General features: G+C 37.9%; 1 protein-coding gene across 6 annotated transcripts in view; it reads left to right on the top strand.

The window, feature by feature from the left end:
- LOC149261385 (uncharacterized) overlaps positions 1–25,327 on the top strand; it is a 291,611-nt gene that overhangs the window by 199,292 nt on the left and 66,992 nt on the right. For 4 of the 6 annotated variants that reach the window (XM_089422115.1, XM_089422123.1, XM_089422117.1 and 1 more), the window contains 2 exons: positions 19,004–19,094; positions 19,223–19,290. In XM_089422115.1, the coding sequence (XP_089278241.1) occupies positions 19,004–19,094; positions 19,223–19,290 (159 nt within the window). Of the gene's footprint in view, positions 1–19,003; positions 19,095–19,222; positions 19,291–19,507; positions 19,869–25,327 lie in introns of those variants that run through there. The other 2 variants (XM_089422129.1, XM_089422126.1) reach the window with 2 other exon arrangements.

The following is a 25,327-nucleotide window of genomic DNA, read 5'->3' as shown; positions in this document are numbered from 1 at the left end:
TGTGCGTTTTGCACATTATTGAGATCGAAGAATTGCTCCATCTGTAATATCCATGTGGCGGGATCCTTGCCATCAAACTTCCTCATATCGATTTTTGGAATATGGTGATTCTTTGATCCAACATTAGCGTCTATGGAATCATGATTAACATTTCTTTTGTTCTCATCATGAGTTTCCTTTACTACCTTTTCACCATTAGTGACCCTTTCTTGTAGCAACTTCTTCAATTCTTCCATGTCTGTCTTCATATCTATCTTTAAATCTGCCATGTCTCTCTTCAAATCTGTCTTCGAATCATCCATCTTAGCTTCCATGCCCTTTATCTTAGATTCTACGCCATTTATCTTAGATTCCACGCCACTTATCTTAGCTTCTGTTAGCTTTTGTGAGCGTGACATTTGTTGCACTTGTTCTTGTAATTTTGATATATCATGTAGCATTTCTTCCTCTTCTTCATGGGTCATGCTAGAGCTTTCAGGTTCCTTACTAGGTGTTTGCATTTTCTTTCCTCGGGGCATCAGTTACCGATAATAATGATTTACTATGCCCTTTGAATTCCGTTAAACCAAGCTTACACAAAAATTTAAAAAAAAAACTACACACCTTTTTTCACTTTATAGAAGCCTGATATTGAATCTGATGTATCTCTGTAATTTCGGATCATCCAATTCTGAAATTGCTACCTGTAGTAGCCTTCTGCGTCCTCTTTCCAATGCCACAAGTCTGAGCCAAATTGGATTCTCCAAGGAAGAGTTATGTGAAATCTCCCACAGTGACCGGTTTTTAGACTGGTTCAGTAGAGCGAACTTGTACGACGTGCCACGAGTCACTGTTTCAACCTTTGAATCTGAAACACACATACAAGAAACTACAATCCGTCCTCTTTCTGTACCTTCTTACGAAATTTCAATCCGATCCCTAGAGAGAAAGTTATGACGATTTTCCCCAGGTCACCTGTTTTGAATGTAATTCAGGAGTCTGCAAAAAGACCAACTTCCTCAGATCATATCTCCGCAAATATCTTGCGAAAAGCTCTGAAATTTGGACCCAAGGTTCAGCGCGATTTCTTCTCAAATGGGTTTTTTTTTGCGACTTCTGAAACGTCACAGAAAAAAAGTTATAGCGAAAATGCCACGATGACCTGTTTGGAGCAGCGAAACCCTAGAATCCAAAGCTCTGATACCAAATGTTATGAAACCAGCTCAAGAAAAGATAGAAAATATAGATCAACACCTTAGAATTTAGCCTCTTCGAAGGGGAAACCTCCTTTACATTACATAAATGAACAATTCTTAGATGATACAAATGACAAACCTCCTTTCTATATATAGGAGTCTAGGGAGTCACAATATAATCCAGCCGACTTAACAATAATAATATAAAGCCACAAAAATAACAATAGAGGGATTCTATGGGGCACAGAAGTAACAATATGGGGGTAATAGGGGCACAACAATATCAATAAGGGGTATAACTACAATAGTAATGGGGTAATCACTAGTATTATAGGGACCCAACATACCCTGTTGTACAAGAAAATTGCGGAATAATAAAATCCTCCCTTGCTGCACTGGTTTTCCCACATTAGGTTTTTCTAGAGAGATTAGTCCAAAATAACTGAGTTAACGTGTGTATATTTTTGTTTCTGTATTACGATGTGATATTTGCAGCAATATTTATTTTAATGTTTGTTGAAGAAATTTCATGAATAACTTATGATGAAATAAGTAGGAAAAGTAAATCAGTTGCTGCAGCGATAGAATTTTCAAAATACCGGTCTAGAATGGACAAGATCCTGGCCTTCCAGACTACGAAGTTTGAAGCTCCATCCAGTTTATCCTGATCTCTTAGCCCATTCACTTCCATTTAGTTGCTCCTCTTTCGACTCTTTCAAGTCTCTTTACTTCCCGTCTGGAAGTTCTTGGGTTGACTCCCTCTGAGCCTTGAATTCCCTTTCGGAAATCGCTATGCCAATCCTCGGTAGCACTCCCTCCTCCTTGGTCTTGCCCTGTTAGGTATTGTTCTGACCACAGTGTTAAAATTTGGGTACCAGAGGACAAGTGGTTCCCTAAGGCTTTGATCTTTGGCCTAGGGAAAAGTGTCCAAATTTATTTATACTTTTCTCCTAAAGTGACTTTATAAGTGGTAAAGTCAATTTAATTTAAAAGTGACTTTATAAGTGGTAAATTTATTTTCTAATTTAAAGGTGACTTTATTAAAGTCAATGAAGAATTATAAAGTGAAAAGTGACTATGGAAATAAAAGGCTAAGTGGGTCTTTATTTAAGTGGGTGAGTTAAAAAATAGAAAGTGAAAATTAAATGCACATTTATTCTCATCCCTAGATGTAAATGAATCGCAACTATTAGATCTTAGGGTAACCCAAAAGGTCATTTAGAGAGTAAAAGGAGAAGAGAAAAAAAAAGATCAATTCATTTTTTCATGAGCATTTGAGAAAAAGAGAAGAGAGCAAGGAGAAAATTTCTGAGTAGTGAGGAAGTGAAGGAGAGCAGTAAGAAGACATTTCAACAAATCTGGGCAACAACATTTATTGGCACGCATCCCAAGGCAAAACCGTACAGTAAGAGAAAGGCACAGAAATCAAGAGGGACAACACAGAAATCGAGGAAGAGGGACAACAACAAGGGCACAAATTTTGAGGCAGATTTGGGCACGAATTTCGAGGCAACCGTACTGTTGAAATTTGTATGGTCCGTACAACAAGTTATGGGCACATTTTTCGAGGTTGGCCATACAACATTTAATGCTGTTTTATCGCTGAAAAATTTCTGTTTTGGTAGTTTGCTGATTGGCATGATTTTCAAGGCAGAGTTCAAGCACGAAAATCGAGATAAGATGTAATTTGTTGTTGTTGGAATTTTTACTGTGCATTTCAATTTCTCTGTAAATGCATTTTAAAAAATAAAGAAGAGCTCTCAAACTGGTTTTCCCCAAGAGTTGTGGGGGGTTTTTCTGTGTGTGGCTGTCATAATTTTGTTGTGTTTTATTTTTGCAATTTCAGCGATTGTGAAATCTTTAAATTTGTGTTTTCAGAAAAATATTGTCATTTCCAGATTTTGGAATTTTTATCATGCTTGGATTTGAAATTAAATGCATGGAGTGTTAAGGAAAACTGATAACCAGAGTGGCGGTTGCAATTTCTTCGTGGTATCAAAGCTTGGTTGGCTGAAAAGCGCAGTTTGGGACAGCAAAGTGAAAATTACAACAAACTGATTTTTACACAGAAAACAGAAACCTTTACCACAGATTTGAAAATTTCAGTTTGGTAACATGTCTTTGGGTTTGAGAGTTGAAGACAGGTTGGATGGGAAGAACAACTACAGTGCATGGAAGAAGAGAATCTAGAGCATCTTTGAGGGAACAAAAATTCTGGGGCATTATGGTAAATAGTAATTATCCTTTATGATACAATTATATTATTATTAATAGGAATTACAGGTCACCTTACCTTCATCACCTCAATCACTTCACACCTCCTTGATGATTCACATGGCACTATGTAACTTTCTCTCTCTCTCTCTTAATGATACATTATACTCTCTCTTATGCACTCATTAAAGACATGGCATATTCCTCTTACACGCATTAAAGTCATGTCATAAAAGATTCCTTTTATGCTCTCTTTAATGCATATGTTACACTCTCCTTAACTAAGGCATGCGTTCCTCTTTTAATGGCATAAGTTACTAAGGCATGCTTGCCTTTTCTTAATGACATAAGTTACTAAGGCATGCATAACTCTCCTTAATGAGATAAGTTACTAAGGCATGCGTTTCTCTCCTTAATGGCATGAGTTACACTCCCCTAAATGGCATATGTTACTCTTCCTCAAGGCATCCGTATTGCTCCTCCTTTATGTAAGGAATTCATTGCTCCTCCTATATATGTGTCTTATGTCTTCTCACTTGACTACTACTACTTGTGCATTGTGAAATTTGAACATGAGAGAGAGAGAGTTGGAGAGACTTGAAGAAGATTTTGAGAGAGAGAGACTTGGAGAGTAAGAGCAGAACTTGGTGAGCCAAGGTTGATTCAGTGCTTTAGTGTTTCAATATTGATTCAGTACCAATGATCTTCATGCTACAACTTGTTCAGATTTGGGTGAACTTACTCCTTCTCTTGATCTCTCATTGAACCTTGTATCTTTGATGAACAATTGATATCTAATAGAAGAACCATCTGGTTGTGTTTTCCCCCTTGTGGGTTTTGCCCTGCCCATTAGACCTAAATTCTCTGCGTCTCATTTTGTCCTTGGTTGTGTCTTCTATTGTGCATTTGTTTTATGTTCTATCTACAATTGCTTAACTAATATTGTAGCAAAATTTTTTTGGAATAAGTAATTGTTTCAACATGGAACATCAGAATATCAACAGTACCTACACTGAGATTTTCAATTAATCTTTTGCGCTTCAGATATGCTCTGATATCATGTGAAAATTCCATTTAGTAAATTTGATAGCTATTCTCTTATTTTTTTACAAATGATTTGTCCCAACAAATTAATTTACGACAAATATTAAATAAAAACACCACTGTAATATTCACCAATTAATAAATCACATGAACTGAGAAAACACACACATAAAATAAACATTAAGATTTTTTGGACAACTGTCCTTGGAAAAACCCCAATGTGGGGAAAACCAGTTTTGCAAATGAGGGTTTTATTATTCTTCAACTAATCTGTAATTGAAAATTACATAAACTACTTGCTGCAAAATAACAAAGCTTCGACAAATTATTTTCTTCACTTCCGCAAGTAAATTCAACAACTTGGAAGCAATTCGACCCCTTAGGATCTTTTAACACTCAAACTAGCAGAGGGCATAAAAGGGACTCCTAAAGGAACCACTGCTAGATCAAAGATCAACGATGGAGGCTTAGCCCATTGTCACCTCAGCTATGACTCCCTGCTCTTTACGGAGTTTCACCGATGGGAGGAGACCTGGTATATAGAAAGTCACTTGTGAAGGATGAATCAACCAATGGATGTGAAGTGACCTTAATGATCCTTTTCCTAGAAGGGGGTTAAGAATAGAGCTTACTTGCTTGTTAAGCAAGGTACACAGAGTTCTAGGATAAGGAGGTGAGGATTTGAGGGTTAGATTAGAGGAATATGCCTTATGAAAGAGTTTCTCAATCCTAAAATCCTTATTAGACTTGACTTCCCGAACGATTCTTGAAGATTTGACTTTTCAAAGGTGGGACCAAGTGGACCCGACTTAGGTTAAGGGGGAAGAATCTAGCAACCAATGATGTTCTTAACCTAGATAAGGAAGGGGAAAGGATCAAAGCAAGAATTTCTACTTAAAGGTGTCAAATTGATCCTATGAGGCACTAGCCTAGGGAACACTAGGGCAAAGTTTGGTTTCAGAGCTAGGGCTTGGGTTATCTCACAACTCCACCTTCGGAATAGCTTCAAACTTGGAAGAGGACTTGAGGACACACCAACGCAGTAGAGGCTAGGAGATCGAACTTTTTCTTGGGCTATTTTGTCGGTAAAATAATGCCCTAGGCGACCCAACTTGGCTAGACCTGGAAGAGAGAGGGAAAGGTGAAGAAAAGTATTTGTTTAGTGACCACCTATTGGAGGACCAATGCCTTAATCCTTGGGGAGAATGGAGTCTAGGAGAATGATGAGAAAGGACCTTTTATTTTGGTCAAGGAGGTCTTAAGGACTTCTTCACTTGGCCTTTAGGGAGAGAGGAAGAGACCTCAAAGCTTTTATACTTCGCTTGGCAAAAGAGATGGCTTATCAAGATAAATTCCTCGATGGAATTATCCCTAGGAGATTTCATTCACATACATGATCCAAACATTGAGAGATGCTATATAGAAACAATAATTCCACAAATTTGCAATTATGCAATGCAACAATTAGCCCTATTATAGCGAAAATTCCATTCAATGCATATGACAAAAGTAAAACAAGAATAACATTAAAAATGTGTACTTACATGTAATAGAACATATCCAACCATCAACAATTTGACAATAGAGAAGCTCCAAGATAAAATACTCCAATCCAAACATCAAAATTCATCCATGCTCCAATTCTTCATCCCAAAAAAGGTGCGAAATTATCTAAAGAGAAGAGAGATCCAATCCAATGTGATGATCCAAAATGAATTCATGTCTCTCCTATTTATACCCTCATTAGGAGTTCGAATTACCTAATTTGAACCTACATTAGCCCATCAACTAAAATAATGTGCAAATAACTATCTTTTGGTGACAAGCCCACCAAACTAGCTCATGAATAAAATAATACGCCTTCCAAGAGATCGAATAATCAATAATGCTTGTCGTTGGGCTCTCTAAGAGGCTTGATGAAGTCCATAAGTTCCAAAATGATGACTTGGACTTCCAAAAGTAATGGTCAAGGGGTTGGCCCCATGTTCTCCACATAATAAACTTGTGGTTCTCCCGATGGCTATGAGGACACACAAGTGACCTCATGGGTCTCCAAGTGAGTCGAAGATGCCTGTAGTCTATCTGTAAGGGCTCAGATTATGGTGTAAGTGATGCCACATCTACATACAAGTCTTGGGTCATCTGCGAAGTGCATGGTACAACTGTGGGGCAGGTTGCACAAAGGTGAACTAGGTGCATCTTCCTCGTCCAATAGGTGAATCTCAAGTAATCTATGAACATCTTTGGGGATCCATGGATTGTTTTCTACTGTTGTGGAGGCCCATGGCTCTCAACACACACCCTACATTTCCCAATGTACCCCTTTGGAAGGCTAGGACCTCGTATAGGGAGACCAAAGCCAAGATGGAAACCACCTGCAATCCTGCGTAAGATCCAATGTGTCCCCTAGCCTTGCAGTACAACAAATCATCAAGGAAATTGAGTAAAAAAGCTTACGAACCATGGACAACAAGTGGGGATTTCATAATGGCATGCCCTTCCATAATGGTCTTTGGCATGTGCTAATGTCTTGAAGCTCCAAATGGGGTTTTACCGAGTATCCCATTAGGTGGTTTCTGCTTCTAAAGGGGATAATGTGTACAAGGTACATCCTTTTAAAGGTAGTGGCATGTGGTAAAGAGATGAATGGAGTAGGAGATGAAAAGGGGCAGCCCTGGGCCACATGCTGGGGTACAAGGGTAGCTAGTAAAATGGAAGCCCACACTTGGGTATATAATGTGTGAGATTTAGCATTGGATACCCCCTTTAAGGTAGGGCGGTTCATTGCCCACTAGGGGCTGGGACAATCATGGGTTCCTAAATGATAAATGAGGCTCATCTAGGCCCTGTAGTAACCAGGGTGATGGCCATGATGATGGAGTAGAGCTCATGTATTGGCTTTTGCCCACGTGCTAAATGTGTTTGTCCCGACCATATTTTGCATTTTGTGGTACATTTTCTTGTTGAATGTGGCCAATTATGCTTTTACTTTTCTTTTCAGCTACATCAATCTCCGGGGCATCATTCCAGGCCTGACCCAAGGTGTGGGCAAGGGGAAGGGGAAGGCTAACCTTATGTGGATCTAGTGGAGGAATGTGGACCAAGGTGGAAGAAATGATGGGTAACAGGATCAATTCGGTCCTCTTGTACGACATTGACTCGACCCACATGTGCGCCTTGGAGAAAACTCGACCTCCACTAGAAACTCACACTTCTAGAGAAATATTTCGGCCTCCACTAGAAAATCGATCTTCTTTGGCAAACTCGACTTTCCTCCTGCAAATTGACCTCTTTGGAAAATTTGTCCTCTCGTTGGCAAATTGATCTCCTTCTAGTAATTCGCACCGCTGGAGACAATCGGCCCACTAAAAAATAATTCGACCTCCTTCTATCTCTCAGAAACTGGAAATCACTGTGAAGAGATCTCTCCTCAATCACTGTTGAAACCCTTTGTTGGTGTCAAGCCACATTATCGTTGCACCCTTTCTCATTTGCTATTAGTGTATATCTCCAAGATGCCCATCAAATTCCTCTTATAATCTCTCGTTGAGCAATCAACGACCAAAATCTAATCACAATAGTTAGCTAAGATCATCTTGACTTCATCAAATTACTTTTCTAGAAGTCACTAGAGAGAAATCGACTTGTCTCAATTAATATTGATTAATTAACCTTTTTATCTAAGTTAGACTTAAGAAAATAATTAAAAACTGGTTAATAATGTAACTAAGAAATTTCCCTTAGAAAAATAATTTGGGCTTGGAGATAATTAATTCTCGTGTTCTTAGCCTCATTGATGTTGGAAAATGTAATTAGGTTCAGTCTTTAGTAAATGTATTTGAGTCATCTTGTAATGTACTTGTCAAAAGAATAAAGAAAATAATTTTTATTATTATTACTGTGACTTATTAAAGCATGGGTTTCATGCTTGATTCACCATGTTTTAGGTCAAAGTCCCCATTGAGGACTTCTAGGATTTATTTAGAATCAATAGAGTCATTGTACTTTTAAAGAGATCCTTCTTAGGCTTTTGAATCATGTAAAAAGGTTAAGTATTGGGTCAAATGTAATTTATGTATAAGTCGGCCTAGAAGAGATCAAGTTGACCTAAGGACATCTATTCGACCTCCCTTGAAGCCTATGAATAAAATCAAGTCGAATTCATTTGGAGCACACTCTCTCACAAGAAAGTTCAATATCTCTTGAAGCCGGAAGAAGTGCGAAGTAGAAGAAGAAAGGGAAGGAAATACGAGTTGGGTGGAGTCTAAGAAGAAGAAAAACGACATTTTGGTGCCTCTCTCACTTTGTTTCGTGCCCTAATTTGGGAGATTGAAGTCTTCCAAGATTTGCTGATGCCAGAAGTGTTGAAAAGTGTAACTAGGTTCTGTCTTCATAATGACATGTAATTGTGATTTTTGTAAAGAAGAAAAATAAAATTATTATTGTAATGCTTGCTTCATGGGTTTCATGAGCAAGAGATTTTATTTTTAGATAGCCCCCATTGAGAGCCTTTAGGATTTGTCATAAAAGTCAAAAAGAGTTAGTGTCATGTATGAAGAACCCTTCTTGGGCATGTACAAATGTATATGAGTTTAGAATTGTCAAGAAACCCTCCAAGACAAGCACTAGTTACTCCTCTTCAAGTCGGCCTCAAGATAAAGTGAAGAACTCATGTCGGCTTACCTAATTTGGAGACACAACCCTTCATAAGATCATGTCAGCTAATATTCATGGGCAGACTACTATAAGTAGGTAGCTCGACCTGTTCTACAGAAGCAAGTTCGGATCTCTTTGCAATTTCGATGACAATTACAAAGGCAAGTTCGGATAAGATTCCAGAGGCAAGTTCAGTGAAGAAGATTGGATAAGGGTACAAGATTACAGAGATAAGTTTGCTGCTATCTCACAGTCAAGGGGAAAACTCTGTCTTGGTACAAGGAGAAATTTGGTGAAATTATAGTGATCAAGGTTCGGTATTATCGCAAAGAAGGTCTCTTTGTCTTGGTGTCATGACAATTCAAAAATACAGACTCGGTGCCACCAGAGTTCGTTTCTATCACAATTCAGTGACCATCTTAGTGTGCTCGAATAGGAGATGATCTTAGTATTTCCACAATTCATTTTGATGCTATCGCTGTAACTTTGTTTCGGTGCCTCCACAGTGAGAAAGGTTCGGTAACACCACAGTATGAAGGAATTGATAAGGACTCAATGCCATCACAGAAATAAGACCTCTGTGTCATGTCAGTGACAAGGTCTCGGTGGTAACTATGTCTCGGTGCTAAGAAGGTCGAAGCAGAAAAGGAGTCAAGAAGAAGAAAAGAGCAGAAGACAGTCAAGATAACTAGTGTCTTGGTCTTCGAGTGGCTAATAGGTCAAGGGTCTTGGTCTTGGTATTTGTTAATTGGAATCTCTATAAGAAGAATATGTGCGGGTTTTCCTCTCAAAGAGTGGGAGGTTTTGGCCTTGGATGATAGCCTACATTCTGTATCTCTTGTCTATTTATGTTCATGCATTGGTAGCTGTTTGGTGAAGAAGAAAACTAATAAAGTAAAGAAGATCCTAATCTAAAGAAGTAAAAAGCGCTAGCAAGCAATTACTAATTGAAGAGAAAACACCTAACTACTGATGCCCTAGATTTCTCAACAGGACGCTGCCTGATGCCGGAAGCTGCTACATAATCGAAGCTGCTGGAAGAGAGGTCGAAGATCTGGGAGGCTCGATTGGTGTGGAGGGAAGGTTTGGTCTTTGTCTAGGGTGAAGAGTCTCAAAGAATACTATTGAAAGGAAGAGAATTTTGACTGGGTTTTCCCTCGAGGGGGGTTTTGCCTTGGCATAGTGCCTATATGTTAAAATTGGCAACCAGGGCAAAACTTCATGTGGGTCATCTTATTCATGGCTAATAATATATTTATTAGATTCCTCTCGTCGAGAGGTGTAGGATTGATATAAAGATCATCCAATTCCGATAAGTATTCATGGAGATATGAATTTATTTTGATTATGGAATTATTATCAAGCCGACCTACAACTCATGTAGGCTCAGAAGTCCAACAGTCGCATATATTCACCCACCAACGTTGTGTATAAATATAAGAGGACTTTTCCTCATTTGGACTCACTCATCTCATCACATCTCTCTCTCTCTACTGCGCAGATATGAGTCTCTTCTCTACTGCGCTGAAATGGGTCTCTCTCTCTCACACATGTGAAGCCGGAAGCTATTGAATTTGAAGCTGCAACTGCAGAAGTAAAGATTGACTTGCGTGGCCTAGAAGATCTCCTCTTTGGAACTGCGCTGTAGGTTCATCTAAATCTCCTTTGAAAGCCGCATCTTTTGGTGGTGGAATGAAGTCAATCCGACGAACGGTTTGCAAGATAACGACTGCCCTAGTTTGAAGCCGGAAACTGCTGAAACTGAAGCTGCAACTGCAGAAGTAAAGATTGACTTGCGTGGCCTAGAAGATCTCCTCATCTGAACTACGCTGTAGGTTCATCTGAACCTCCTCTGGAAGCCGAAACTTTTGGTGGTGGAATGAAGTCAATCCGACGGTCGGTTTGTGATATATCGTCTGCCCTAGTTTGATAATGAAGCCGCTAATGCTGATGCTGCCCTTCTAGGGTTTGCTACTGCTGATATGAATCAGATTTATTGTTCTATTTCTCTCTGCTGAATTATTGAAGATAAAAGAAGATTTGATCAAAGGGTTTCCCCACACATTGTGGGGTTTGTCCTTGGCTAGCCGCCACATCTTGTGTCTCTTGTCTTGACTTGTTTTTTGTCGATCGTTTAATGTTCTATCTGCACTTTACTTTATGTACATGTGATTGCTAATCGGTGGAATATAATAAGAAAAAGAAGTAAATTGTTATAAACATAGAACATACCATAACTTAACACTATATCTGGTGTCCATTGTTTTATGTGCTTGTGCTTTGGTAATTGCTTGATGAAGCAAAGAAAAAAGATATAAAGAAAACTGAATAAGAAGTCAAGAACATCACAAGTAATTATCAAGTATAAGAAAATCTTTCTGCCTTTTTGATTTTCTAACATGGTATCAAAGCTTTGATGAAGAAAGAAGAAAAAGGCAGTCTTAAGCACTTAATCAAGGAACCATTCAAAAGGGTTATTTCAGGGAAGAAGTCCACTATATTCAAGGAAGATGCCTAACACAATCAAGGGAGAGAACAATCTTGAAGGAGATTCAAACTACAGGTCTTGGAAGAAGAGGATTGGCCTCATCCTTGAAAATAACAAGGTTCTAGACTTGGTCAAAGGAAAAGTAAAGAAGCCTACAGAAGACTCCAATGATGCTGACAAAGTAAAATTCAGGAAATTAGAATTGGTGGCCATGACACTAATGGTAGAAGGAATAAAGGACATTCTTGTCCCATTTATAACCAACATCAACCATGCTCAAGAAATGTATGAGGCCTTTTCAAAGCTATTCACTATTAAGAACATTGGTCAAGTGGCAAGCTTGAAGAATGAACTAAGAATCATAAAGATGACTAAAGAAGATACAATGGCCTCCTTCTTTGTGAAGATAGCAAGAATCAGGGATGACCTTTTGGCCATTGATGAAATTGTTCCAAACAAAGAACTCGTGATCACTGCTCTATTAGGATTGCCACCTACTTGGGGTGCATTTGTTGCAGGACATAATAATTGGAAGGAAGATCCCACTTTTGAAGAACTATGGACTGCCTACAGTCAGGAAGAATTAAGGATCTTATTAATTGCCAATTCTGAAGATGCTTCAAATGCCTCCATTGCTCAACATAAAGGAAAGAAATTGAAATGACCAAGGAAGAAAGTTGACATGTCCAAAGTAGAATGCTATCAATGTCATAAGAAGGGTCACTACAAGAGTGACTGTCTCGACAATCCAAGAAACAAGAAGAGAGAGAGATTAAGCCAATGTTGCGAAAGAAGAAGATCCAAAGAAAGTCAAACTTGAAGAATCCGACATAAGGGACTTACACTACTAAGTCCTTTGCTTTTAGTCTTAGTTATTCTATTTTTGATATTTAGAATTTATAGGTTTTAACATGTTTTTGGAAAAGACATTTTCTTTTGTCTTACAAGTTTATAGGTATCCCACAAGCTTTGGAGGTAGCCCCCAACAAATCCCAAAGATAAGTATCTCATTTCCTTTCAGTTTTTGCTTTCATGTACACATTTAGCTTTGATTATATTAAATACTAATCATCATTCTCCCTCTATTGTCTTGATTAGGAAAACATTTGCTATATTCTCAAGGAGTATGAAAGAGGACATCTCAAGACAAGGTTTGCCAAAGAACAAAGGTATACTTTAAAACATTGATTTCTTTTGTTTATTCATTTGACAATCTATTACTAACATTGTTGTGACTAGGTATAGTGAATCATATTGATACTTATTTTGGGTGATTCATCACTCGATAAATCTACCCCACTCCTATTCCTAACGAATTTTATAGAACCCTAGACAGGTTCTCTGGAAAACCCTAACCCAAGGGTAAGCTTATGTGAATGTCTGAAACCCTAAAATTGCTTAGGGATATTGAGAAATGCTATTTGAAGTTTTATTGATGATGTCATGTTTGGGCTTTTGGTATGATTAGGAAAACCTAACTTGTTAGGGTTGAATGATAAAGTCTAAAATTCCGAACTTTTGAAGTATTGGTAATCTTGGGTTTGTTATATTCCTATACTGAAACCCTAACTCATTAAGGTTTGGTGGAATGTGTAACCAAGACCCTTATAATGTCTTAGATATGTGTGTGTTTGTCCGATCAAACCCTAGTCTAATAAAATTTGTTATATGTCTAACTCTTATTGATCTTTGTGAAGTTGGGTTTGACTAACACATGATATGAAATGCCTATGTATGATGAAGTCCTAGATGTATCAGCTTTCCTGTTTGCCGGTGGTCATGAATCCTAGGGTTTGGAAGCAAGCTCTAGTCAAATTTTGTCTTTCTAGGATCATAATATTTGTGAAATTCTAGGGTTTTGGAGTTGAACCTTAGTAAAAGTAAAAGTCTCTGATGTATGATGACAATATGATGATTTGAGATTTGTGTAATATTGTTGAAATCAAAGTTTTAGTTGGAATTGATGTTTGATTGAAAATCTAGGGCTTGCAACTAACCCTAGTGGAAGCTGGCCATGTTAATGACTAAGCTGTGATTGGTTTTGATTGATTCTTTTATATGAAATCTAGGATTTGTATGAATCCCTAATGGAAAGTCTAACATATGAATTCTAAAAGTTGTTAGATGCCTTGTAGATCTATATTTGTTTGAATTGTTTCTAGGGTTTGCTATATGTTGTAGTAGGGTATGTCACACCTTTGAAAGAAACATTGAAACCCTAGATGGAATGAAAGTTGTTATGAAGTAGTCTAGGGTTTATGACAAAGTCCCTAGCAAGATGTTGAAGAGTATGTGTCTCTTGTTTTGGTATCTGATATATGTAAGGTTGAAATGCTTCCGTAATTCTGATATGACTAACTTCATGCTTCTATAGATTTGGTTGTACTTGTTATCTAAGTTGTGCAGGTACACAATCTTCAATATGGTGAATATGCTCGTTGATGTGATAAGCATGATGAGGATGATGATAACTCTGATGAAATGGTTGGAAGCCATGAAAGATTCTTTGATGATGAAAAGAAGAAGCTGATCTCCCCGAGGAAGCTTGAATAGAAGAGATCTCCCTAAGATTAAGAGGGAGTCTGGATAAAGAGATGCTCCCTAATTGAGAGGGAGGGCATAGCTTGGTTTTGATTGAAGAATGAATTTCGGAGGATATGTTGCTGCATGAGAAGTAGGAAAGGAAAGTGTATGATTGAGGAATCTTCTGTCAGAGATTCGGTTGATAGTCCTACTATGAAAAGTTGAGAAGCAACATCAAGTTGTCTGGAAGACCTCGAAGGTTTGTATTTGATTATGTACATATGAAAGTATATTATTGATTGGGGTTGTGTTTGTACAGGTGAATCTCTTGAAGGTTTTTGATAACATGCTAGTTACCAATCAGTTTGATTGGGAGATATTGGTTATCCTTGATTTGCTGGTTCAAGGAGTGTTGAGGCTTTGTGAGTGCAGCATTGCCTAGGAGGACATTTGGTCAACACTTTGTGTTGATGTCTAGGTCTCAAACTTGGAAAAGGTGGTGTTGATTATAAAGCTTTTTGGATACACACCTGGATCTTTGGGTTGGTGGTTAGCAAGTAAGCTTGATGGTACCTAGAGAGGCTTAAAGCTTGAGTCCATCTTATTCCCACTCGAATCGATTGCCCTGGTCAGGAATCTAGTCCGTGGCATTGCGATGCCTAAATTGTTGAGAGACTAATGGATAGATTGCCCTGGTCAGGAATCTAGTCCATGGCATTGCGGTGCCTAAAGTTCTTCATGGTTCATATAATTGAGATCTTCCTTATACTTTTATATGATGAATACCTCCCTAGTTAAGAGGGAGTGTTGGAAAATGTAACTAAGTTCGGTCTTCATTAAATGTATTTCAGTCATCTTGTAATGTACTTGTCAAAAGAGTAAAGATTTATTATTATTATTATTGTGACTTATTAAAGCATGGGTTTCATGCTTGGGTCACCATGTTTTAGGTCAAAGTCCCCATTGAGGAATTCTAGGATTTATTCTGAGCAATAGAGTCATTGTACTTTTAAAGAGACCCTTTGGCTTTTAAATCATATAAAAAGGTTAAGTATTGAGTCGAATGTAATTTATGTATCCTCCACATTAGGTCGGCCTAGAAGAGATCAATTCGACCTAAGGACATCTATTCAACCTCCCTTGAAGCCTATAAATAGAAGCAAGTCGAATTCATTTGGAGCACACTCTATCACAAGAAAGTTTGATATCTCTTGAAGCTAGAAGGAGTGCGAAGTAGAAGGGGAAGGGGAAGGAAGCACGAGTTGGGTGGAGTCTACGGAGAGGAAGAAAACAAATTTTTTGTGCTTCTCTCTTTTTGTTTCGTGCTCTAGTTTGGGAGATCGGAGTCTTCCAAGTTTTGCTGATGTCGTACGTTGCCTGATGTCGGAAGCTGCTACATAGTCGAAGTTGCTGGAAGAGAGGTCGAAGATCTGAGAGGCTGCCTTGGTGTGGAGGGAAGGTTTGGTCTTTGTCTAGGGTGAAGAGTCTCAAAGAATACTATTGAAAGAAGGAGAATTTTGACTAGGTTTTCCCCTCGAGGGGTGTTTTGCCCTAGCATAGTGCCTATATCTGGTGTCCATTGTTTTATGTGCTTTCGCTTTGGTAATTGCTTGATGAAGTAAAGAAAAAAGATATAAAGAAAACTTAATAAGAAGTCAAGAACATCACAAGTAATTATCAAGTATAAGAAAATATTTCCGCCTTTCCGATTTTCTAACAATTGGCACCTCCTGAGATTAGAACACCTGTCCAAGCTACAAAAACTAACATATAATGTGTCTACTATATTGTCTACGGTTTACTCGCTTGGGTTCACACATGATTAAGTTTTATCTTTCTTTGTTTCTTATCTTCAGAAATATTCTAGGCACTGGTTTGTTGATATGATGACTTGTACATCATAATCTTATTGACCTACTTAGGTCACTTGTGAACATTACTATAATCTCATGTCAATTTTCTCGTTGTCTTTGATATTCCTCTCTTGTGGTTAGGCTATCAATGCTTTCCTTGTGTGTGGGTGGGTATCTTCCTTTAGCTCTTGCCATTCCATTGTGTACGTTGAAAGTATGGGACGATATTTTAAAGATTGCATAATTAAGGTTATTACAGTTATGACTCCAATGTGCAAAAGAATCGATTCCAGTACAAAACTGAGCACGGAGTTTATCTACCTAGCTAGAATCATGTACCCCATCTTCATTGCTGTTAAATTCATAGATTAAACCTAATTTACCAACAGAGTTGTCTGACAGATCAAAGTCCTGGTGCAGCCATGATGACATTGAAAATGAAATAGGATGGACTTTGTATGCATAAACGTTACTTTAGGTAAGAGGCTGTCATGTTAGCTACTGTATTATTGAGGTTATAACCATTACAATATTTTCACTATTTTTACCCAATGGGTTCACTGGGCTAATATGGTATCCTTTATGTATCAACGTATTTATAGATTGTAATTTTGGTCAAATTCCTTAGCAATTCACGTGAGTGTAGAAGTGTAAATGCGCTTATCTGTCAATTTGTATTTCCGTGAGCTTACAATTTCATTGTAATCTAAACCGACATGTGTTGAAAATTTGGCAGCTCAGGGATGAATTTCTAAAAATAGAAAGGTTAAAAATAGAATTTCTAAAAAAAAGAAGTCTAAAAAATAGAAAGTCTCAAGTATGACTTTCCAAAAATAGTAAATCACCTTGTATCAATTGGTAATCAAGTATTGTTGATGGAAAATCCCTTTTGATCATGAATCAATCCTAATAGTTCAATTTCGACTTAATCATCAATATTATCATTATCATCTTTATTATTATTATTATTATTCTTATGATACTATTTATTATTATTAGGAATAAATTCAAATCACTTAATCATGGCTCTCAATAATGTTTTCTTACACTCTCATTATTGGCATAGCATATTCATCTTACACTCTCATTAATACTCTTACACTCTCTTACGCTCTATAAAATCTCGTCAGAAAAGATTCCTCTTACACTCTCCTACGCTCTATAAAATCTCCTCAGAAAAGATTCCTCTTACACTCTCTTATGCTCTCATTAATGATTAAAGCATGTCATGAAAGATTCCTCTTACGCACTCTTTAATGCATATGTTACACTCTCCTTTTTAATGGCATAAGTTACAAGGACATGCGTACATTCTTAATGGCATGAGTTACATTTCCTAAATGGGCATATGTTACTCTCCCTCTTGGCATGTGAGTTCCTCCTTTATGGCACGGATTCGTTGCTCCTCTATATGTGTGTCTCATTCTTTCTCCCGTCACTACTTGTGTGTTGTGAAAGAAGAATTTGAACTTGAGAGAGAGTTGGAGAGAGATGAAGAAAATTGTGAGAGAGAGACTTGGAAATTAAGAGAAGAACTTGGTGAGCCAAGGTTGATTCAATGCTTCGGTGTTTCAGTGTTGATTCAGTTGAAGGGAAGGTTGATTGAGTGTGTGCATCTGCTGCTGCTACCAATGATCTTCATGCTATAGCTTGTTTAGATTTGGGTGAACTTACTCATTCTCTTGATCTCTCATTGTACTCTGTATCTCTGCTGAACAATTGATTTCTAATAGAAGAAGAATCTGGTTGGGTTTTCCCCTTGTGGGTTTTGCCCTGGTCATTGGACCTAAATTCTTTGTGTCTCATTTTGTTCTTGGCTGTCTTCTATTGTGCATTTGATTTATGTTCTATCTACAATTGCTTATCTAATATTACAACATAAAGAAGTTTTGTAATAAGTGATTGTTACAACATAGAACATCAGAATTTCAACAACATGGTCATGGCCTTTCTTATATATTCAAATAAATCTTGAATTAAATTGGGTATCTTATAACAGGAACTGTATTTGAGATAAAGTTTCTCGAAGGCATTTTTTTGTAAAAACTGCGAGTGGAATGATCCATAAATGTTATGAGTGTTGAATGTGGAAGCACAAGCGTTATTTCATCTAACAAGGGTGATATAACCTGTCTCAGTGGTTCTTTGTCGATTCAATTGTTTAAGTCGCTTATTATTCCCTTCCATGGATATCAAAATTTAAACTTGACTGTACAAAAGATATTGCACCCTCATTTTTATTGATCTTGGAGGGATACTTTGATATGCTTGATTAAGGCATCACATTCAACCTTCTTATATGTTCTCCAAACCATACTCACTGTCATTGTACCTTTTAATTTTGATCACCTATGGCCCCTTTTCTTAATTTGGAACAGTTGTAAAATACTATAGTGCATTGCTTGGAAATTGACACCACCACATTTTGTAAAAAGTCAGAATAAGTGGGAGAATATTTAGTAGTCGTTTAAATAGATAAAGTTACATATCTATTGTGACATCCATTCTTAAACCTTTAAAAGAATAGTTTTGAAAATTGAAGGCACAAGTACTCAATCCAGTTGTGGGGCTATAACAATATCATTTAGTTGCTCTAACAATGTTATTGGTCATTCTTAGAAATGGTCAATTGATGGAGTAGCCTCTTACTAAACATTCAATGATTTAAACTTTGGTCCTCAATCAGTATCACAACTTTGTGTTTATTAATGCGAGTCACACTGCTATTTGTGTTAGAGGGTATCACATTCTGTCCTACTAATCATTCCCCAAGTTGTTTGGATTGTTATTGTACATCCTATTGCCTGTGTTCTTTCTTACTATTTGTGGAATTGAGAATTCATGTACCCTCATTTCCTAAAAAGTCAAATAATGAATCATCTTTAACATTTTATTAACATTCGCTAATATAGATGTCTTTTGTATTTTGATATCTATGTGTTAACCATGAAGAATTGTTCTTTATGTGTTTCCATGCATGTCTGATTAGTAGTCCAGTCTTTTTGTGATTTAATACATTTTGTAACATATGTACCTTTTATGATATCTAGGCTCTCATGAGAGGAAGTCCACAAAAAGCCCATGTTTTATATGCTCGAGTTGAGGAAGTTGGCAGTGGTGAACGCTTGCGACGTGCTTGTCGTATCCTTTGGTGATGTAGTGCAAGAAAGTGTCCTATGTAAAACCCATCAGAAGCTTTGAGTTTATCCCTTAACAATATTTTTTTTCTTTTCTTTAGTTGTCCCTCCTAATTTCCTTGACTTTCGCAGAAGTCATAATTGATGCTTTTGTAGAAGCAGGGCTTGTGCTGGAGAAGGATTCTAGGAGCCCTTTGAAGGTAAGAATTTTATACATCTGATAGTTTCATAAGATTCTTTTGCACTCTTCTCTTGCACTATAGGATGATTATTTGTTAAGAATTGAAGCTGGTAGTAGATTACGAATTGATTTCTCAGAGAAAGGTTGATCCTGTTTAAAGAATTGTGATATTATGATTTAGTATTCATTTCTAGAGAAATGTCTTGTCATTTTTATAACTTGCCTTAATTGCGAAGACGCAGTGTAAGCATGCACAAAGAGATGTCTTGACTCTTAATAATAGCGAGGCTTGGATTAAAATAACAACTGGACATGATTCATGTATAATTGGGAAATACTAGTGGGTGAATATGTGTGGCTGCCATTCAGACTGCAACTATAAGCCACTGGTGGCTTTAGTGTTGTCAGTTGAGATCTTATATTAAGTCTAGTTATCATATATTGTCAAGGTTTTGGGACATACTGTAAACATTAGCTGAATTTGTAGGATATGTGCTTTCCATCCTCTTCTATACAAGGGATGGTTATAATTTTTGCAGATGCTTACTGTTCCCTGAAATCTGATTTTGGTTGAACAGTCTACTCTTCTTTAACTCATTCTAACTTTTTCTTGTTGGGAAAGAGCCTGGCCATATTGTACTTGCTTTGTTACTTTGGTGTATTTTCTAGGCTGGAAATTTCTAAATTATTTGTAGCTAAGCATTAATGTTTTTTAGTAATAAATTCATACAAAAAATAGCTTATCAGCCTAACTGCCATGCTTGGAATCCTCAAAAGTGCACTCATATGAGCATTCGTGAAAAACCATGAGAGAAATTTTGTATTTGAAGGATTAGTGTTTACCTAGGTTTGAACTATCCATGGAAATGGGCAAGTGATCATAGAAACAACCAAATATTACCATGGAGAGCCTTATGACTGTTTGCTACCTTCACTCCATAATAGCACTTCAATGCAGACCAACATTTTGTGAATATCCTTGGTAAAGGTGTGAATACTTTATTTAAGAGTCGTCTCATGTATGAGTATTTATGTGCCATATAATCTACTGAGAAGAAGACATTGAAGTGTCATGAATAATTTCTTTTGTTATTTTTGAAAGGAATTTTCAAATGGCATTGGAACTTGTTCCTCACATCATAATATTGAGGACTTCCACTTCCCATCTCTTACCTATGCCATTTGGTTTTTTGATTATTTATATTTATTTTTAACCTCAAAAAATCACTTTTCTTGCTTAAGATGTGGGTGTTGTCATCGAAACATTTCATGAAAAATGAGATACAATTCTATATCATGTCAAAATGTTGGTTATTTTTATCAAGTTTTAGAAACATCATTTTGTGATGGCTTGGAAATGTTTTGGTATTGTTTCCAAGTCATATCCCCATTGCATCATAATCCAAAATGGAGAACAGCATATCCCCATGTTCCAGATGTTTTCTTTATCTCAGATTTCAACTTTCAACATGACCTCCCGCCCCCTTTTTCCTTTGTCTTACTTCCCTTTTATGAAACAAATTATAATGATAAACCGAAAATGTATATGGCAAGGTTCTCAAAAGAGTGTGCCTATATTTTGGGATAGGTACTAGATTTTACTTTTAGTAATTGTCACCAAAGTTTTCATTTGGTCTCAAATATGAGATTTTGGGGGGCTTACATGCATTCCAAAAGATATATCCTCATTGCTTATGCTATTCATATTATTAATTTTGCACATTAAGAGTTAAAGTTTGATTCTGTTTGTTAAGGGTGATTGTTGTCTAGTCCAATGACTATTGAATAATTAAAATTTAATTCAAGGTGTCATCATACATATGCTATTAATTATTGATTATTGCTAGAAATTAGGCTCTTTTAATAATTGCTAACGAGCGGAGGGAAAGGTAACAAGGAACGCTTCCATCTCATCAAATGGGAGACAGTGAAACGCCCAATAATTGAAGGCGGCCTTCAGATCCGCGATCCTCAACATGCAAACCTGGCACTGGGAGGTAAACTCCTGTGGCAATTAATTACAGAACCATCACACCCAATCAGTCAGCTGTTAAATCTCAAATATTTACAAAAGCAACCAATATCATCTTTCAATCCAGTGCAACCTCAAAAAGGAACGCAGGCCTGGAGGCTGTGTTGCAGAGGGCTCGAATTTTTCCGAAACCATTTATACAAAATCCCTGGGAATGGCAAAAATTCGATGTTATGGAAAGAACGTATCATGAATCACTCCCCTCTATCCACCATCAACGAAATAGCAGAGCTGAGAGCTTGGTTAATTTCTAAAGGGGTAAGGAAAATTGAAGACATAGCACAGTGGGATCACAAAGGTAACTGGCAGCGCTGGAAGTTGCCAGCCATCCCAAACCACTTAAAAGATCAGTCAAAAATCCTGTTAGAGGCAATAACAGATTTTACTCCTGTGCATAAGGAAGAGGAAGATCAATGGGGATGGGGGATAACAGGAGAGTATACGGTCAAACAAGGCTACTTTCAAATGCAAGGAAAACAGGGGTCACAGTATCCGGATTCAGTTTGGAAACAGATATGGGAAAGTTTCAGCATCCCCAAGATTAACTTCTTCAGCTGGACCTTATTCCACAATAAAATCTTGACTGGTGACAATTTGTGCAAAAGGAACTTTGCAGGCCCGCACCGTTGTGTCCTCTGCAAGAACGCTTCAGAAACAGCAGATCATTTGTTCATTGACTGTGAGTACGCTCAGAAAGTGTGGAACAGCTTCTTAAGAGGGCTGAATGTGAGCCCCCCAACACGCTGCCAGATCACAGATTTGTTTTTGACATGGAAAACTCGGTACCCCCACAGCATCAACGAAAAATCTCTTTGGCACAAGTTATGGATCGCTGCTCCGAAATACGTTTGTTGGAAGGTGTGGCTCTCCAGGAATGAAGCTGTCTTCAATCACAAAGATACAAAGGCAGAAGCAGTAGCAAGGCAAGCCAAGGATCTCCTCCTAGAAACTCTGAGACAAACTAGCGTCAAAGACAACAACCTCACAAATGAAGAAAAGGCGTGGCTGGAAGGCTATACTCCCATGCCAACCACTCAAGCCATCATCCGTCCAAAACACAAGGAAAACTGGCAGTACAGAGACAACTTGGACAATTTTCAAAACTGGTGGAAGTCACAAGGTAAATGTACAATCTTCTTTGATGGGGCTTCGAAAGGAAACCCAGGCAGGTCAGGAGCAGGAGGCGTCATTTACTTTCAGAATGGTGGAAAAGAGGAATTTAGTTGGGGACTTGGGATAAAAACCAACAATCAAGCTGAAGCTCTCAGTCTACTAAAAGCTTGTCAACTGTCCAGAAAAGGAAATGCAAGTGAAATCATAATTCTGGGAGATTCAGAACTGTTGATAAGGTCATTACTTCACAAGAAAAGTCTCAAGGATCCAGTACTAAACAAGCAGCTCGCAAGAGTAAACAGACTATTGAAGGAATTCTCATCAGTAAAGCTCTTCCATATCCTCAGAGATTTAAACACTGAAGCAGACAGTTTAGCAAATGTAGGATGCAATCTTGAAAAAAGCATGATCAGCATAAATGCAGAGACTCCGAAATTGGCAATCATTCCTTAGGGGCATTAGGGAATCAGAGGAATGCAATGAAAGTGATTTGTAATACTAGCTTGGCTTTGGCCTTCAATAAATAAAATACCCGTTTCAGTTAAAAAAAAAAAAAAAATAATTGCTAACGAGGCGAGTTTCAAGTTGCTTAGGTGTGTCTATTAGGTGTGTGTCTTATTGCTCATGAAGATCTGAATCAACTCCTATATTTGGCTTAAAAATTTGCTTCTACCACAAGTGTTTGTAAATGTCTGTGCGTGTATAAGATGGGTTATTTGTTGCATTGGTTTCTAAATATTTGGTGGTCTATGTCAAACAATAGAGCCCAAGTTGATCTGAAAACTTAACCATCAAACTTAAAGATACTGTTAACCCTTGTATAGCATGAGGATTTTGATCAAGATTGAAGACCTTGCCCAAGTAGGTTGCATTGGAGCAATGCTGTCAAAATCGGATAAGAATTGGTTGAACTTGCCGGTTTGATCATTTTGAGCACCAAATGTGTCTGGTGATATAGAACCAATTGGTTCCATACGACTTCATATGATATGACTAAGGGTCCACGAAATAGGGTTGTAACTTGTGGGGGAGCACCCCCACCCCCTGCAGTCGCTCTCGAAGCACACTTCGAACGAGAACGTTTTACGGGAGCATGCTCCCGTAGCCTGAAAAATGCTCTCGTTTAGAGCGCACTCTAAGAGAGGGTGCGAGAGTTGGTGCAGTGGGCGCTCCCTCGCAACCTTGGCATACCCACAGCGTGCCATCCTTTTTCTTTACAAACAACATTGGGGCTCCCCTGTTGAAGGAAATGTAACTAGGTTCGGTCCTCATAAATGTACTTTTGATATTTTTATTTATTCAAGAAAAGAAATATTATTTTTATAATATATGTGAATGAGTTTCTTTCTCATTATAATAGGTCTAGCACATGTTAAAGTGCTATAGGTGAGTCAAATGGTCAAAAGAAAATGTTGAAGACCTTAAGGGCATGTTACACCATGTATATGTTTGTATAAGAGTCAAAGAATAAACCTCCAAGCAAAGTCAAGTCTCCTCCAAGCATGTAATAACACCAAAGAAGCAATCTGAATTATAAATGTCAAGTCGGCCTGCAGTCTCCTAATCGGCCTAAAAGCAGGGACAATTCTCTATATATAGAGGCTATCCACTCCATTACAACGTCAAGTAAGCACCTCTGAAATCTGCGAAGAGAAGGCACAAGGAAAGGGTAGAGAAGAGCGAAGAAAGGGTCTCCAAGTGTAGCGAAGAAGAAGGGTACACAACCGAGCTCAAGAGGATTGTTTCTAGGGCAAGCTGCAGTCACACGTGCGAAGATAAAGAGGGTATCTTTGCTATCTTAGCAACCCTCCACCATAGTCACACATATCTCATTGGTTGGGCTAGAAAAGTAGGCCTATAAGGCCTCTCACTCAAGCGAAAAGGAAACACACTCAAGTGAAGAAGAAAGGAGAACATCCCCACAAGAATCTTGAAGGAATCCCCTCACATGTGCGAAGAAATAGTGATACACTGCTATCATATTAGACCTGCATCTACATCTCAAGAAGGGGCTTGGTTGGAGGAAGGATAAAGTGTTCTTCATATGTAAAGAAATCTACCAAAGAATAAAGAGGAATATCTCTTATAGAAGATACATAACGATATCAGTTGCCGGAAGAAGGACGAAGTGTCGGGGAGCAAAGTGTCAGGAGAAGGAAGACTAAGTGTCGGGGAACAAAGTGCAGAAAGGAGGAAGGGCTTGACTTATGCTTGGAGGACATTCTAGTCAGGGGTCTAGGTTTTGGCATTGATCAATTAGAAGCTTCAATAAGAGAAACTTACTAAAGGGTTTTCTTCTCAAGAGAAGAGAGGTTTTGGCCCTGGCAAAGAGCCAACATCTTCTGTTCTTGTTCTTATGGTTTTGGTTGCAGTTTGATGAAGTAAACACGCATGCATTAATAAGAAGAAGAAGATTAAGCTAACAAGAAAAGTAAAAAATACTTAACAAATTGTTATCTAGTCAAGAAAAATCACACTACACCTAATTGCCCTAGATTCTTCAACATCCCCAGGGTGACATGCTAGGTTTAATGGATACCTTATTCAACATTTATTTCATTTGCATCTTCAATTCCACTAATTCTGGCGTACTCATATGATATGGATCTTTTGAGGCTGGCACTGCTTCAGGAATTAACTCAACGGAAAAGTTGATGTTCCTCCTGGGCGACAATCTTAGTATTTCTTCTAGAAATAAATCATTTACTTGCTTCAATTCATGGTGAGTTTCCATTTCCGGCTCGCTACTTTCTGACTTATTGGTCAGTTGGATAGCATACAAGGCACACCGTTTTATGCTACATCTTTTCACTTGCAATGCTGAGATTTACCTGACCGTGACAGGTTTTCTTATTGTTAGGGAGTGCAACTAGGGGCCAATTCCCCCACTGAAAGACGCTCCTTTGACGAC

The sequence above is a fragment of the Pinus tabuliformis genome, chromosome 6 (genome assembly GCF_031772625.1).
Source record: "Pinus tabuliformis cultivar Carrire ecotype Pingquan chromosome 6, CPIR1, whole genome shotgun sequence".
Taxonomy (NCBI): Eukaryota; Viridiplantae; Streptophyta; class Pinopsida; order Pinales; family Pinaceae; genus Pinus; species Pinus tabuliformis.
The sequence above is the reverse complement of the archived record's forward strand: the minus strand, read 5'-3'. Positions and strand labels throughout refer to the sequence as shown.